At 45.6% G+C, this 17,795-nt stretch overlaps 1 protein-coding gene across 1 annotated transcript in view; it reads right to left on the bottom strand.

The window, feature by feature from the left end:
• CDHR3 (cadherin related family member 3) overlaps window positions 1-17,795 on the bottom strand; it is a 69,430-nt gene that overhangs the window by 11,561 nt on the left and 40,074 nt on the right. Inside the window, 8 exon segments of the mRNA XM_023183114.2 lie at window positions 790-960; window positions 3,921-4,147; window positions 5,960-6,062; window positions 6,749-6,759; window positions 6,792-6,883; window positions 8,883-9,054; window positions 17,563-17,696; window positions 17,698-17,754. Coding sequence (XP_023038882.2) covers window positions 790-960; window positions 3,921-4,147; window positions 5,960-6,062; window positions 6,749-6,759; window positions 6,792-6,883; window positions 8,883-9,054; window positions 17,563-17,696; window positions 17,698-17,754 — 967 coding nt within the window.

Here is a 17,795-nt window from a genome sequence, read left to right as displayed (position 1 = left end):
CTGTTCAAGTTCCTGCTCGGCCAAGGGCACAGCAGGCAGCAGGGATGGATTTTTACTCTCTCACGTGGAATTGTTCTGCTTGTTTAGGTTTAAATCTCTGGCCCCAGCACTTCATTAGATGAGCTATTTTGGTCTAATTTCCATTGAGGGGTGCTCTTTTTTCCCTAGAATGGTGTATTTTTAAAGAGAGAAGATGAATGGAGCAGAAGAGAATTCCTGAGGACACATTTCAAAATGCACTTAATCTATTTAATCTATTATTATCCAGAGAGAGGACTGGGATTCCCTGCCCCCACCACAAGCTTTCAGGAAAAGAGGTGGTTGAAAAGTTGGACTGCATTTTTTCTAATGACACTAATAGGCTTTATGACTCATACTGTAGTCAGGAATTAGGGGATGGGGTTCACCCTTTTCTTGGGCTTTTGAGCAGTCACATATGGGGTCTGGGAGGAGTAAGACGAGAAGGGGAAACCTAGAGGAGCGTCAGGAAGCATAGGAGCTGCTAGATTCTGTATCTCTGCTTTCCTCATTCAAACACTTCCCCAGCAAGCTGGGTGCAGTGATGCATGCCTCTAGTCCCAGCTACTTGGGAGGCTGAACAGGATTACTTGAGCCCAGGAGTTCAAGACTAGCCTGGGCAACATAGCAAGACCCTATCTCAAAAAAAATAATGCCCTCCCAACTCCCATCTCACTTTGCCCAGATCAGTGTGTGAGCACAGACCCCTACCCTAGACAACTTCAGGGTCTTCAGAGACAGGGTCAGGGTTGTCGACACCAAGTACTACACCTGGGCCAGTGGAATAATGGAAAGATCTGGGGCTGGAATCAAGGTCAGTACACGTCAGCTTGAAATTCTGAATATTTGTGCCAACTTTCAGATCCACTAGGAGGGCCAGGAAATAAGAGTTTGGAGTACAAATGGGCTTTTCATCACTTTCTTCAAGGATGTTCACGGTAACTTAGAGTAGCAAGAAGGTGGTCATTCTCAGTAGCTAAAACTCGTTGAGTGCTTACTGTGTGTAGGCAGTTTTCAGGCTAAGCACTTTTCATAAATTAGCTCATTTAAACTCACATGAGACAGATAACATGATTATTCCCATTTTATGGATGAGAAAATGGAGGTTTAGAGATAGTAGGTAATTGATCTAAGATCATTCAGCTAGTGAATGGCAGAGCTGGGATTTGAATCCTGGTCTGTCCTACTCCAAATCCTATGCTATTAATTTCTACCCCGTCTGCATGTGTGTGTACACATGTAGTGGATGCATATCTTGTCCCACCCCCCCCCACACACACACACACACATGCACCTGAACACATAGGCTCACCTGCGGATGACACTGAATTGTTTTTCCAGGAAGGTATGGATTTACGGTGACTCCATGTGCTGCCTTACCTGCTGCCCCTTGTGAATTGGAAGTTCTTTAACTCTGGCATATACAGAAATGGTTTTCAACCCTGGCTCTGCTTTCTTGGGCCCACTTCAGACCCAATAGATTGGAGGGTAGGGGTCAGGGCCCTCACTGATGTTCCCTAGCTGATTCTAATATGAGCCAGGACTAAGACCCACTGGGACAGAACAAGCAGGCCTGGTTAAGCTAGGATCTCATCTGTAACCTGGGCTATTAGCACTGTACTAAGCCCTAGGGCTAACCTGCCATAAGCAGGGGCCAGCCTATTCTCTTTCATCGCTGTCTTCTATGCCTGCTGAATTGGAATATAGCTTGGGATGCCTGCCAGCACAGAATCGTAGAACGTCAGCCCTGAAAGGGACTTGTGTGATCATTTAGTTCATCACCCTTTTTAAAAAGCTTATGAATTTTGAGTCATATTCATACTACCTTTGAAATTTGGGATTTCAGCTATTTCTGAGCCCAGGAATAAATTGAAATGTTCACTCTAGTTAGTTCCCAAAGTAGGGTCCATTCATTTTTCTAAAAAAACAAAACAAAACCCAGCCTAACAAACACTGCAATTATTTCCAACTTTCCTTGGGTAGCAGTGCCAAACCTTGCACATCATTAAAAACATCATCCCATTAATTCGAAGCAAGCTATCGGAGGAAGCAGACTATTCAGGCACAAGGTTATCAGGTGACTCTCCATTTAAGAGAGAGAGAAATAGGGACACCGAGATAAGCATTGTTCAGACTCCCTCGGAAAACTGGGATCAAAGTTGAAAAATGAACTTGGTCTCCTGACTCTGAGCCAATCTTTGTCTATAGCTGCCTGCTGCTAACTGAGAGTTCATTTTGCTTTCATGCTTTTTTACTTTACTAATGGGAAGGACCAGGGAATAGTTTGGTCTTTGTGGCTATCATGTTGCCCCTGGATAATTCAAACCACTGACAACAGGGACCTATTAGGCCCTTGCCACTCGAGGTGTGGCAGGGGACCAGAAGTGCCACCCTACTTGGAACCATATCAGAAATGCAGAATCTCAGATCCCAGACCCGCTGACTCAGAATCTGTATATAACAACATTCTCAGCCTCAAAGGTTGGGAAGCAAGATAGCAGCACAGCATCGTTTTAAGATCTACTGCCTCTAGTGTGTGTAGAGGCAGGGTAGGAATATGGCATAACTGCTCCTGGGGAGGAAATGCATAACTCCAAAACCACACTCAACTTCTGGACAGTGCGCATTTCACCAACAGTCTTCAGTGAAGGCAAAGCGAGATTTAAAGGGCCACAAGAGGAACCTTGTCCCACAAAGTGGCTTTGTGGGTCTACCAGACATTCCAATAGCTGGCCACCAATTTCAGTGCTTTTCTCAATCACCCACAAACTTGGGCCTCAAAAAAAGGTGGGGCCAGGTGCAGTGGCTCACGCCTATAATCCTAGCACTTTGAGAGGCTGAGGCGGGTGGATTACTTGAGTTCAGGAGTTCGAGACCAGCCTGGCCAACATGGCAAAACCTATCTCTACTAAAAATACAAAAATTAGGGCCGGGCACGGTGGCTCAAGCCTGTAATCCCAGCACTTTGGGAGGCCGAGACGGGCGGATCACGAGGTCAGGAGATCGAAGCCATCCTGGCTAACATGGTGAAACCCCGTCTCTACTAAAAAAAAAATACAAAAAAAACTAGCTGGGCGAGGTGGCGGGCGCCTGTAGTACCAGCTACTCGGGAGGCTGAGGCAGGAGAATGGCGTAAACCCGGGAGGCGGAGCTTGCAGCGAGCTGAGATCTGGCCACTGCACTCCAGCCTGGACGACAGAGCAAGACTCTGTCTCAAAATAAATAAATAAATAAAATAAAAATAAAAATACACCCAGCACTTTGGGAGGCCGAGACGGGTGGATCACGAGGTCAGGAGATCGAGACCATCCTGGCTAACACCGTGAAACCCTGTCTCTACTAAAAAATACAAAAAACTAGCCGGGCGAGATGGCGGGCGCCTGTAGTCCCAGCTACTCGGGAGGCTGAGGCAGGAGAATGGCGTAAACCCAGAAGGCGGAGCTTGCAGTGAGCTGAGATCCGGCCACTGCACTCCAGCCTGGGCCATAGAGCGAGACTCCGTCTCAAAAAAAATAAATAAATAAAATAAATAAAAAAATAAAAATACAAAAATTATCCAGGCACAGTGCTGCACACTTGTAATCCCAGCTACTTGGGAGGCTGAGGCATGAGAATTGCTTAAACCCAGGAGGTGGAAGTTGCAGTGAGCCAAGGTTACACCACTGTACTCTATCCTGGGCTACAAAGCGAGACCCTGTCTCAAACAAGAGAAAAAAAGAAAAGAAAAAGAAAAAAAGAAAAATGTGGATCTTTATTTCTCAGGGCACCTTTATTTGTTTCTCACCACATCCGCAGGATGTGCCCCTGGGAAGTTTCCTCATTGCCACATCAACACTCTGCCTGTGCCAGAGAGACCCTGAGTCAACCAGTTGGGTTACCGGGACTACAGCAAGCAGCCCCACTCACAGTTACAGAGCTTGTGTCCTCGTTGCTGGTGGCCTGGATTCTGGGAATATAGATAGGGGCTGTTTCGTAGTCCACTTTAGTTACGAGCTGGAGTTCTCCCATCTTGGGATTAATCCAAAATACGTTCGGGTACTGGAGGCTGGTCCCTCCGGTGGAGATTGAATAGGCGAGGCTGCGCTGGGGGAGGTCTTTATCAGTGGCTTGCACCCGTCCCACTCAGGTTCTGGTTGGAGGAATAAAGTACCTGCAATAAGTCCTGCTTTTAAGGGGTAGGGAAGGATGATTCAGGAACCGATGTCGTCACTTCCATGGGAAGAAGGACTTCTGGAGGTCTACTTGCTGTCCAAACTCTGTTTTATAGCTTCAATTCTACTAAATTGAAATAATGCTTACCAATACCCGCTAGGTAACTGGCCCTATGATCCAAGCAGTCCTGTGAGCTGTAATAGACAATTTATGCCTGTGTGTGTGTGTGTGTGTGTGTGTGTGTGTGTGTGTGTGTACGTGCTCGCGCATGCGCGTGAGACAGAGTCTCACTGTCACCCAGGCTGGAGTGCAGGGGTACAATCTCGGCTTGCTGGAACCTCCATTTCTCAGGTTCAAGCAATTCTCCTGCCTCAGCCTCCCAAGTAGCTGGGATTACAGATGCCCACAACCACACTCGGCTAATCTTTTGTATTTTAGTAGAGATGGAGTTTCACCATGTCGGCCAGGCTAGTTTCGAATTCCTGACCTCAAGTGATCCACCCGGCTTGGCCTCCCAAAGTGCCAGGATTACACTTGTGAGCTACCGCGCCCAGCAATTTATGCCTTTATATAGACTCCAGGAACACCAATCATTTTGCTATCAGAAACAATAGTACAAAGAACATACATCCTCATATATACATCTCTTTGCAGCAGTGTTGTCTAAAAGTCCCATGTTTTTCAATTTTCTATAATGAGCATGAATTACTCTTATAAAAATAAACAATTGTTAAAGAATTTAGCAATTGATGATTACAGATTATAGATTTTTAAGTCCTCTTCCATTTTGCAATTTTTACAAATACTGTTGGTGGAGCTGCTAGCATTCTGGCTTGCTTGTTTTATAGGAGTTCCTTCTCATAAATTACACTCCTCAAGGGCAGAAACCTTCTCTTGTTCAATTCTGTATCCCAGCACTAAGTGTGTGACCCAAAGTAGGTGATCAAAAAGAACTGCAGTAAGATCTGTGAATTCCCAGAAAGCCTATTCCTTTCGAATTTCTTATTCACTGGATAAGGTATAAGAAATTAAAAGCGTTTTCTTTGGACCTTCATTTTGCCTTTTGCTTGAAAACTTAATGTCAGGAAATGGAGAATGGATCATTTTAGAGGGAGTGTTTTGGTTTTGGTTTGATTTGTTGTTGTTGTTTTTAATACGGAAAAAGGATCCATGATCTAAAGATGCAAGGCTGTGAGGAGTCTATCACACAGCATGTATAGTATTACCTTCAAACTCAGAGAGTGAGAGAGAGGCAGAAAGTGAAGCTGGAAGTGGGAAGTGAGTCTTTTCCTTAATGGGGGAAGAGCCTGCTAAAAGCAGGGCGTTGTAAAGGGCAGAAAAATAGGCCTTCAGGGAATCCTAGTAGGGGAGAGAGAAAATGCCTTTATTTTGTTTGTAAATGAAGGAAATATAGAAATGGGAAACCTTTTCTGTTTTTAAATTTTAATTCTCCGAGTGAGCAGGATAAAACTCACAGTGGAGACCAAGAGAAAACTTAAGCTAGGAAAAGGGAGGATTAACGGAATCAGGCAAATAGACAAGGAAGCAATCAGAGGCTTCCGAGAAATGCAGTTTAATCAACAGCTTTCAAAAGTCCAAGTTTCACCTGAAGGGCTCCTCGGCAACAAGGAAAATTTAAAAGAAATAAGAGGTGCCCTAAATCCTAATCAGCTGTGAATCACTGTGCACAACAGCATGCGAGGCCTCCAGAAGGGAGTTTTCCACTCCGCAGAACACACATTTGGATGGAGTCCATTGAGAGCCCTCTGGTCTGTGTCTTGTCTGTTACTTACCCGGCCTTCTTTCTGACACATCAAATACGTAGGATGGCCTATCAAAAATGAGAGGAAACTCATTTTCTGGGCTTGTTAGGATATAAATGTAGATGTTATCTAAAAATGGAAATAGAAACACATTCAATCACAAATCCATACTCATCCATTTGTTTATTCAACGTCTTTAAAGAATCTCCTGTGTACAGGCTTTGCGCATAGGAGATAGCAGGTGACTAAGACGTGGGAGCTCCTGCCTTTTAGATGCTGAGGGTGGTCACCCTTTGACAAGCACATGAGCACACAGAGCACTGCAGAACCCTAGAGGAGGAACAGCTTCCAGGAGAAAGAACAAGCTGAGCCTTATAAGGACAGAATTAGACAAATGGGGCAGGGACGATATTGGGGGGTGTTGCAGGCGTATGCAAAAATGCCAAGGTATAAAACCACATAATTCACTCTGGAAAACTTCAAGCTGTTTGCCTAGTTGGAAAAAAATGGGGGCTTGGAAGCAAGTGACAGGAGGTGAAGCCGGAGAATTAAGCAGCAACCAAATGATGAAAATTCTTGTATGCCAAGCCAAAGAGTTGGAACTCGAACTTGACAGCTACAGGAGATGCTCGAAGCCTTTAACCAAGGAAGTCATATGATGGCATTTGCATTTCCCTTCAAAGACTCTTACATGTTGCAATTCAGCCAAGAAAGAGGGGGTCCCTGCATGAGGGCAGTACTAGTGAGATGGGGGAGCTAGCACAATACCGAGTATTGCCCAGCAGAGTTTAGTCACTGATACTCAAGAAAGACACTCATGAAATAAAACAAAATGATACTTTTTTTTATAGAGAGGGGGGGGGGGCCACATCCTGCACCTGGATTATCACCATATATTTATTGCCAGCTGCTAGGTTACTTGAATTTTCATAGTCTAGATCACCAATCAGCTAGACTAAAACAGAGATAGTAGATTATACAGATTAAACAATCCTATTTATTAGGCTGTGAGAGATATTTTCATATACTGCTAGTGGATATATAAATTGGCAAAACGCTTTTGGAACACACTTTGCCCATAAAAATGAGGAGCTTTAAAAAGTTATGACCATACCTTTGCTCACTGCTAGTGAACCTAATGGAAATGATTTACCAGGAGAGAATCTATGTACGAAGATGTTCATTAAGCACTATTGCTCAGGATCACAACTTCAGATTCGTTGAAGAAAAGCACAAAACTGAATCTTATATGCAGGATTATTTCATTATAGTAGTCCCCCCTTATTATCTGTGGTTTTGCTTTTGACAGTTTCAGTTACTTGCAGTCAACCACAGTCTGAAATAGTGAGTACAGCACTATAAGATATTTTGAGAGAGAAACCACATTCACATAACTGGTTTTCTTTATTCTTTTTTTAGAGATAGGGGTCCCCTTTGTTGCCCAGGCTGGCGTGCAGTGACTATTCACAGGTGTAATCATAGTCACCGTAGCCTCAAACTCGTGGCCTCAAGTGATCCTCCCATCTCAGCCTCCTAAGTAGTTGGCACTATGGGTGTGCACCACCATGCCCAGTGTCATATAACTTTTGTTATAGTATTTTGGTATAAGTTTTCTATTTTATTATTATGATTGTCAATACTTACTATACCTAATTTATAAATTAAACTTACCATAGGTATCTATGTATAGAAGGAAAAAACATAACTTATTTAGGGTCTGGTACTATCTGTGGTTTCGAGCATTCACTAGGGGTCTTGGAACATATCCCCGGTGGATAAGGGGGCACTACTGTATTTAAAATTCATATGCAGGCTGGGCACAGTAGCTCATGACTATAATCCTAGCACTTGGGGAGGCCAAGGTGGGAGGATTGCCTGAGACCAGGAGTTTGAGACCAGCCTGGGCAACATAGCAAGACTCCATCTCTAGAAAAACCTAAAAAATAAGCCAGGCATGGTGGCACACTCCTGTCGTCCCAGCTGCTAGGGAGGCTGAAATGTGAGGATCACTTGAGCCTAGGATTTCAAGAGTTTGAGGCTGTGGTGAGCTATGATTGCACCACTGCACTCCAGCCTGTGTGACAGAGTGAGACACGGTCTCTTAAAAATAAATAAATAAAAATTAAAAATACTTATGCATATATGTATAAAATAGACATAAAATATATCTATAGAAAAGAGACAAGAAGGACATGTACCAAACTATTAACACTGGTTATCAGTGAATGGTGATGCTTTTCTGTGCTTTCTATATTTTCTACAATGAACATATATTAATTTCCTAAACAGAAAAAAACAGAAATTATTTTTAAGATGGCACTATGAATAAAGTGGGTGAGATGGTCTTGGGGATTGAAGAAGGGTTTGGGATGGGAGGTGGAGAAGAAAGCTGGGTGTGGGGAAGGGTAGTGGGTTGCTGGCTTCCCTCCCTGAGGCTGCTGCTTTCCCAGCTCTTTCATTTTGCTCTTCTCATTCCCCACCACCTTCCAGGGGGCTCCCTACACATCCTCACTGTCTCACTCTCCTCTGGTCTCCAGTGGTTCCACGGTGTGGAATTTATCCAGACACACTCAAGGTCCTGGCCCTGCTTTCTATCACATCACACCTCTATGGGCCTGGAATGAGCACTCAAATAAACAAAAGTGCCTGAGCACAGAGGGCACTGATGTGTCTGTGAAGGCATGCTAAGCAGGCACACAAACTGCATGCTATGCAAGAAAGAATCCAGTCCTTAGCAGCCGAGCCACAACTATGTGTAACAAACGATTCCTGGAACCGGGGTAAAATAAAGAGCGATTGGGGAACACAGACTCACTATTAAGCCTGTCATTTACGGTCGCTCTGAGAGGGGGTTACCTTGGAAATTTCTCTCTATGGGGCAGCAAAAGCACGATGCATGTTGGACCAATTCCCGATGCCCTTTTAATGATGCAATGACCATTAACTGACCACAATTTTCTCAGAGCCAGCTGGATCCTGTAAAAATCTGCCGCCGCTCCCCACTCCAGATGGCATGGTGAAGTTGAATCTGTTGTTTGGTGCCTCGCTGTCATCATCAAAGCAGAACTTGTTCAGGTCAAGAAGCAACGTCCCCTTGGCTGTTCTTTCCGGCACCATAATGCTGGTGAAAAGACACAATCCAGTATTTCCCCCAACAAATGGTAATTGACTGTTCCTTCTCACATGGGTCCCGGGCTAGACACCTCTACTTTAACTGCAATTCAAAGTGAGTCCATGGTCATTGCAGTCACCTCCTAACTGGTCTCCCTGATTCTGCCCTTGCTATCTTTGGGCTATTTTAAACACAGTGGCCAGAGGGATCCTGTTAACATGTTGGCAGATCATGTCACTCCTCTGCTCCTAAGTCCCAAATGGCTCCTCATTTCACTCAAAGTCCCACTTTTGATCTGCAGGATGCTTCATGACGTGCCTGCCTTTTCCTCTCTGAACTCGTCTCCCACTAGCTCCTCTCCTTGTTCATTCTCCTCCTGCCACTCTGGCCTTCTGGTGCTCCCTGAACTCTTCATGAGGCTCTGGCCTCAGCATCACTGCACTAGCTGTGGAATCCTCTCCCCCGAAATACCCACGTGACTCACACTTTCGCTTTCTTTCATCAATCTAATCAAATGTCACCTTATCAGTGAGGCTACCCGATCTAGAATGGCAATATTCCCTGCCCCGTACTTCCTCTCCTATTCCCCTCTTTATTTTTAATTCCCAGCACACATCATTATCTGATGCACCATATATTTCTCTTGTTTATTCTGTTTATTGTCTATTTCCCTCCTAGAAAGTAAACTCTATGAGGGCAAGGATCTTTGCTTGTTTATTGGCACACTCAATAAATATTTGTTGAATGAATGAACAATAGACTTATAAGACTAGCACAGTCGTGAAGAAGAATGGAAGAGAAATACAAATTTTACCTCCTGCCTGAAGGAGTTTCTAATTAGGCTAGGGAGAATCCCTGTACCCCTCATCTCCCATGCTTTGAAGATTGAGAATTCCTTGACTTGTGTTCTAGTGGCTTCAGTGGCCTAGAAGGACCTCCTAACACCTTTATATTATTCATCCAAGAGATGTTGATTAATGGTCAAATTTGGGGGTCTCAATCTCAGTAGACTCCAGGGTTTAGGCAAATAACACAAATGAATAAAGCTACCCCCAACTCAGAGCCTTCCAATCAAGCCCAGCTTGCTGTAGGAGGCTTTGAGGGAGACCAGTGAACACCTTGAGGCTTCAAATCATTGAGGGGCTTTCTCATGTCTCCAGGTTTCAGTTCCTCCATCTATAAAATGGACATAAATGATATCAATTAGTTTTTACTACATAACACACCGTCCCCAAACTGAGTGAATTAAAACAACAAGCATTTATGATTTCTCACAGTACTATAGGTTTTCTCACAGTCCTTTTGGTTTAAGTTTGGCTTAGCTGGTCTCTGTGGTCACTGACAGCTTGGCTGGGGCTGGATGGTCTAGGATGGCCTCACTCACATGCCCAGTGGTGGGAAGGTGCTTGGTTTCTGCTTCTTGTTGTTCTCATCTTCTAGGAAGCTAGTCTAGGCTCATTGCATGGAGGTCTCTGGGTTCCAAAAGTAACAAGAGAGGGCAAGTCCCAATGCACATGCATTTTTCAAGCCTCTGTTGTGCCATGTTTGTTAATGCTCCAGTGGTCAAAGCAATTCACATGGTCAAGTTCAGATTCAAGGAGACCCATCTCTTGCTGGAACAGCAAAACCATATTGCAAAGGAGCATGCATGCAGAGCAAGCAGGGAGGAATTTGTGGCTTTTCTTTTTTGTTTGTTTTGGCTATCTATCTTTTTTTTTTTTTTTTTTTTTTTTTGAGATGGAGTCTCGCTCTGTGGCCCAGGCTGGAGTGCAGTGGCCAGATCTCAGCTCACTGCAAGCTCCGCCTCCCGGGTTTACGCCATTCTCCTGCCTCAGCCTCCCGAGTAGCTGGGACTACAGGTGCCCGCCACCTCGCCCGGCTAGTTTTTTGTATTTTTTAGTAGAGACGGGGTTTCACCGTGTTAGCCAGGATGGTCTTGATCTCCTGACCTCGTGATCCGCCCGTCTTGGCCTCCCAAAGTGCTGGGATTACAGGCTTGAGCCACCGCGCCCGGCCTTGGCTATCTATCTTAATCATATTTTGCCTTGGTAGAATTTCTTACAAAAATATATCGTGGCTGTCGTGAGAATGTGCCTGGAAGACCTTCAACCACAAGAGCATAACTGACCATCGGCCTCAGCTGCTGGGCTCTGAATCCAGCACTGTGTTTGTGGTGAGGCCACGTACCAACAACTGGTCATGGCAAAGATACTAAGGCTCATTCCTGTCCTGTGTCAGCTGACACTGACTTCAGGACCCCCAATGCCCTAGCTGAACACTCCTTAGACTGCATGGCAGCCTAGAATATGTCCAACTACCTTTTCTCCCTCTTTCCTTTACTCAGATCAGCCTTGCATCATGATCTGATGACTTGCCCAGCCTTGTCCATCTCTCTCCCCATTTTCTGCCACAGGCATCTCCCCTAATAATAGCCTTGCACATTTAACCCCATCGTAGCATCTGGTTCTTGGAGCATACACTTCTCTCGGCAACCAAACTCTGCTCCCTTCTTTGTTCTACATCCTCTTTTCATGGCAGATAAAATCGGCTCTGGGCTCAGTGCATACAGAGCAAAGTCTGACAGCAAGAATGGTCATGGGCCACTGAGGATAACAGGTTTGCTTGCTGGAGCGAAAACAGGTGTAATGGAGTCTCCATGATGCCTCATTGGCAAAGATTACCTCTGTATTTCAACAGGATTGGAGTCTGAGCATTCCTGCCTTGATTGCACAATGTCATGGTTTCATTCATAGGGACTTAGAATAGACACTACTTATTAAACACCAACTGCATGCTGTATCATACCGAGCACTTTAAAAACACTATCTCTAATTTCCTCATCTCGGAGAGGTTTGTATTCTTGTCGCCACTGCACAGGGGAAGAAAGAGTGGTTCCGAGCATTTTCAAGGCCTGTCCAGGAAAGTGGATGTATACAGACTCGATCCTCTGCAGTGTTAGAGTCACTGTAAACTTTAATTTCCATCGATAAGTATCCAGGCTCACAGATGGTTTGGGGATCTAAGCCTTGATTTCAACTCTGCAGAAGCCGGGAGATTGCGTCATTTAAAGAATCCAAGGTTCTGAAGCCAGACATTTCAGGCACTCCAACAGAGGCCTCTTCACTCGGCCCCCCAGAACTGCTTGGCTTGTTCTCTCATTCGTCCCTGACAGTTGAGTTTTTTCCCCTAAACGCCTAACTTGGAAAGCCACTCCCCTCATTCAGCAATCCCTGCCTCAAAAGCGGACTATCCTCGCTCCCAGCCATCAGACCATGTTTCTCTCCCCATGCAAAGGCGACTGTGTCATTCTGAATCAGCCAAACTGCTCCTCCTCTTGCTCACAAACAGCTTGCGAAGCGCTTTCAGTGAAGCGCCTGACAATTTACAATCAGAGCGGGGGTTGTCACGGTGCCTCGGAAGCCTCCCTGGGCCCTGGGCTCATTCATTATCAGCCTGGGAAAGCCGTAGGGGCCACAGTGCGAAGGGCTGCGAGCCTGCAGGGGCCCTCGCGGGCAGCAGGGGGCGCCCGCCTCCTCCAGGCCGCCCTCCTCCCAGCGGGAGCACAGCACGCGGCCTCCAGCAGCCGCGCTGACCCCACCGGCTCTGCCACCTGCTCTCAAGAACTCCATAGCAGAGACCGCGCCCACAGCCTCTGAGGAAGGAACAAACACTCAAGAGCGAGCGTCAGAGACTGTGGCAGAACCACTGCCATTGTCACTTTGTTCTGTTTTGACCTGCTTGTGTGCTTGGCTTTGACATAGTCCGACTGGAGAAGGTATAAGGCTGGGAGGGTGGAGGGTGCTGCAGTTCAGGGCTTCTCAGCCCTCTCCGCACCCACCCTTATGCAGCCTTGGGACGCGGGGCTGGGCTTTAGGCTGAAGACCTCCACCACTGGAACTGCAGAGGAGGCGTCCCTTTTGTTGCCCTTCCTCACATCTTGGCGTTCATAAGGTGGCTGAGAGGTCCTCCCGCTAGAAGAGCCCAGAGAAGGGACTTGAGCCTTGGTTAGATTATCTTCAGTAATAAATGCAGTTAGTCCAGTTACGGATTTCACTTCGGCCTTCAGGGCTAATCTGGAGGGAAGATTATCAAGAGCAGGACTCTGTTTGGGCTTGCCTGGACAGTCTAGGATATTCAAACCGCAGTTTCACCAGCTAATATGGAACACAGTCTCCAAACTATCCTCCCATACCCCAGGGGAATCTGGACTGCAGGAAGCCAAATATACAATTAACAGATATGCACTGAAGAGAGAAAATGGACAAGGAAGGTTTGAGACAGCACAGCCCTCTCCAGACATTCTCCCTTCTTAACCTCCACCCCCTACCTCTTAGGGCAGAGGAACAAGGAAGAGCAGGAGGACAGAAGAGGGCAGGAGCTTCCCAGGATGTCCTGGAACCACCCAAGAGTGTTAGCACAGATTTAAAATGTCAAATAAAGTGTAAGTGTGATGCTGCAAATTGTCTCTACTCCATCCCCAGGGCCCAGACATCTCTCAATTTATGCATGTAAAGGTGTGGGAGTCACAATCCTCACTACCCATGCAGCTATACCCACCCATCTAATGGACTTGTAGGGCTTAGGTTGGGATAGGAACCTACTACGTGCTCAAGATTGTGACTGACATTATTGAGGTGTCAGCAAGAAGCAGCTGGTGAATTAAGATCATTCTAGGAGGGGTCAGTAAAGGGACTGTGAAGAAGGTGCTCACAGAGTATATGGAAATCTCATGGGACAGTGCAATATCTCAGGGCTCATGAGAGTGAAGCACCCTTACCACCTCTAGGCCCAGGGGAGCCAGTGGAGGAAGCAGGTCCTGCCACCAGGGACAGAGAGCTGCCTATGGGAATGGAGATATTCGGGCAGGGGAGGGATGTACCCAGCTCACAAGGAGGAAGACTGACCCTCCTCTCTGTCTCCTTCCAGGACTCCCCATTGGCCAACCAGAAGCTGAAAGGCAAGGGAGCTGGTTGGTACCTGATATGGTTTGGCTGTGTCCCCACCCAGATCTCATCTTGAATTCCCACATGTTGTGAGAGGCACCCAGTGGGAGGAAATTGAATCATGGGGGCAAGTCTCTCCTGTGCTGTTCTTGTGATAGTGAATAAGTCTCACGAGATCTGATGGCTTTATAACGGGGAGTTTACTTGCACAAGCTCTCTCTTTGCCTGCTGCCATCCATGTAAGAAGACTTGCTCCTCCATGCCTTCTGCCATGATTGTGAGGCTTCCCCAGCCACGTGGAACTGTAAGTCCATTAAACCTCTTTTGTAAATTACCCAGTCTCATGTATGTCTTTATCAGCAGTATGAAAATGGACTAACACAGTGAATTGGTATGAAAAGAGTAGGGTACTGCTGTAGATACCTGAAAATCTGGAAGCAATTTTGGAACTGGGTAACATGCAGGGGTTGGAACAGTTTGGAGGGCTCAAAAGAAGATGGGAAAATATGGAAAAGTTTGAAACTCCCTTAACACTTGTTGAATGACTTTGACTAAAATGCTGATAATGATATGGACAATTAAATCCAGGCTGAGGTGGTCTCAGATGGAGATGAGGAACTTGTTGAGAACCAGAGCAAAGGTAAATCTTTTTATGTTTTAGCAAAGAGACTGGTGGCATTTTGCCCCTGCCCTAAAGACTTGTAGAACTTTGAACTTTAGAGAGATGATTTAGGGTATCTGGTAGAAGAAATTTTTAAGCAGCAAAGCATTCAAGATGTGACTTGGGTACTGTTAAAGGCATTCAATTTTATGAGGGAAGCAGAGCTTAAAAGTTTGGAAATTTTGCAGCCTGACAATGCGATAGAAAGGAAAATCCTATTTTCTGAGGAGAAATTCAAGACAGCTGCAGAAATTTACATAAGTAACAAGGAGCTGAATGTTAATCACCAAGACAATGGGGAAAATGTCTCCAGGGCCTGTCAGAGATCTCTGTGGGAGCCACTCCCATCACAGGCCCAGAGGTTTTGGAAGAAGAAATGGTTTCATGGGCCAGGCCCAGTGTCCCTCTGTTGTGTGCAGCCTAGGGACTTGGTGCCCTGCATCCCAGCTGCTCTAGCTATGACTAAAAGGCGCCAAGGTACAGCTCGGGCTATTGCTTCAGAGGGTGGAAGCCCCAAGCCTTGCCAACTTTCATGTGGTGTTGAGCCTGTGGGTACACAGAAGAATTGAGGTTTGGGAACCTCCATTTAGATTTCAGAGGATGTATGGAAATGCCTGGATGCCCAGGCAGAAGTTTGTTGCAGGGGCAGCCCCTCATGGAGAACCTCTGCTAGGGCAGTGCAGAAGGGAAATGTGGGGTTGCAGTTCCCACACAAAGTCCCTAGTAGGGCACTGCCTAGTGGAGCTCTGAGAAGAGGGCCACTGTCCTCCAGACCCCAGAATGGTAAATCCACTGACAGCTTGTACCGTGCACCTGGAAAAGCCACAGACATTCAGTGCCAGCCCGTGAAAGCATCCGAGTTGGAAGTTGTACCCTGCAAAGCCACAGGAATGGAGCTGCCCAAGATCATAGGAACCCACCTCTTGCATAAGTGTGACCTGGATGTGAGACATAGAGTCAAAGGAGATGATTGAGGAGCTTTAAGACTTGACTACCCCGCTCGATTTCAGACTTGCATGGGACCTGTAGCCCCTTCATTTTGGCCAATTTCTCCCATTTGGAACAGTTGTACCAATGCCTATACCCCCATTGTATCTAGGAAGTAACTAACTTGCTTTTGATTTTACAGGTTCATAGGCAGAAGGGACTTGCCTTGTCTCAGATGAGACTTTGGTCTGTGGACTTTTGAGTTAATGCTGAAATGAGTTAGGACTTTGAGTGACTGTTGGGAAGGCATGATTGGTTTTGGAATGTGAGAACATAAGATTTGCAAAGGACTGGGGCAGGATGATATGGTTTGGCTGTGTCTCCACCAAAGGCTCATCTTGAATTCCTACATGTTGTGGGAGGGACCTGATAGGAGGAAATTGAATCATAGGGGCAAGTCTTTCCTGTGTTGTTCTCGTGATAGTGACTAAGTCTTATGAGATCTGATGGCTTTATAACGGGGAATTTTCCTACACAAGCTCTATCTCTTTGCCTGCTGCCATCCATGTAAGATGTAACTTGCTCCTCCTTGTCTTCTGCCATGATTGTGAGGCTTCCCCAGTCATGTGGAACTGTAAGTCCAATTAAACCTCTTTCTTTTGTAAATTGCCCAGTTGCAGGTATATCTTTATCAGCAGCATGAAAACAGACTGATACAGTATCCATCCAAGTCAGCGTCTTGGAGCACAGAGCAGGGTGGAGACTGGATCTGAAGGGACAAGTCAGAGGTGCGTCCAGAACAGAGTTTAACCGTTTTGATATCAGACTCGAGGCCACATGGATCCTTTAGCATTATGCTGGGCATGCCATTTGGGACAGGGAGGCATTCATGAGTATAATAAAGGAATTTCTATTTCCCCTGCTCCTCCAAGGCAATCCTGGTCTAGGGTCCTTTGTCCTCTGCATGTATTGGGTCTATGTCCAGAGTCGCCTGGAGAAAACTTACAAAACCACTCAAAGATAAACTCAGGAGACTCTCCCCATGGGGACATCTGGAACTGAGACCCACCCTGGTCGTCAGCCTTGCTCCAGATACAGGGCTGTCTTTTAGCAAAGGCTACTGTGGAGTTGCTCCCCACAACTCCAATTCCTCCCAAAGAGCCCTCTTCAGCCTCTCAGGAGACCAGAGACTGGCTGGAACAAAACCTTAGAGATGAGGCTTATGTGGGAAAGTACTAATCATGTGACTCTTTGACAAAATAGTAGAAAGATAATATTGTTTTGAAAAAGCATATTAACCCAGAATCACAAGTGACTTTATTGTAAAATAATAGCAAATAGATTGTAAAATAATAGCAAATAGATTGTGGGACAAAGAATGAGTCAAAATATACAAAATCAGTTGTATCCCACTTGTACCTGCATTTTTTCCCTTTTGGATGTCTTTTGTTTATATTCAATTAAGTTGTGTAAGGTGAATTCAATGCTTTGTTTGGTTTTACATAAGTACTTGGTTTGATTTATTCATCTGGCTGGTGGTGTGTTTCTCTGGGAGTTCCTATTCACTGATCCTAAGTCTCAAACATCTATTATAACTGCTAACTAACAGCCCCATCTTGCCACCCGTGGCAATAAACAAAAACAGGCACGGTCTAGAGAGGGCCTAACAAGTCCCTGTGGTCCTTTTCACCAACGGAGATGAGCAGGATATAGAAGGGAGCAAAATAAAAAATAATTCTTAAGAGTAAGAAAGTGAACAAGGGAGATAATGAAGAGGAAGGAAAATGAAAGAGAAGGAAGAAAAAAGGATGACAACAGGGAAACCTGTGGACAAACGTGAACAGTTCACATCGATTTATTCTACTGAGCTGTTTCTCCAAATGCTTATAATTCTACAGGTCCTCCTGAGAATATACCAGATAAGCCAAAGGGTGGAGGACCACCAAAGAGGTAGAATGTCTAACCCAAGTTTCAAAGTGTGCATACCTGAAGGTGAACCTTTGGCATGTGGCAGGATTGTCGCTGATGTCTTCCACAATGAAGGTTATCTGGATGTGATTCTCCTGACCCCCATATGGTCTGTCCTTCACTAGAACTTCCAGGGAAATGGTGGGATTTTTTTCTCAATTCACCTGCATCTCGGTCTATCATTTGGGTCACTTGGATTGCACCAGTCAAGAGGAAAGCAAAGGTTAGAATGTGACCCTTTGAAGAGAAAT

Source organism: Piliocolobus tephrosceles, chromosome 8 (genome assembly GCF_002776525.5).
Source record: "Piliocolobus tephrosceles isolate RC106 chromosome 8, ASM277652v3, whole genome shotgun sequence".
NCBI lineage: Eukaryota > Metazoa > Chordata > Mammalia > Primates > Cercopithecidae > Piliocolobus > Piliocolobus tephrosceles.
The sequence above is the reverse complement of the archived record's forward strand: the minus strand, read 5'-3'. Positions and strand labels throughout refer to the sequence as shown.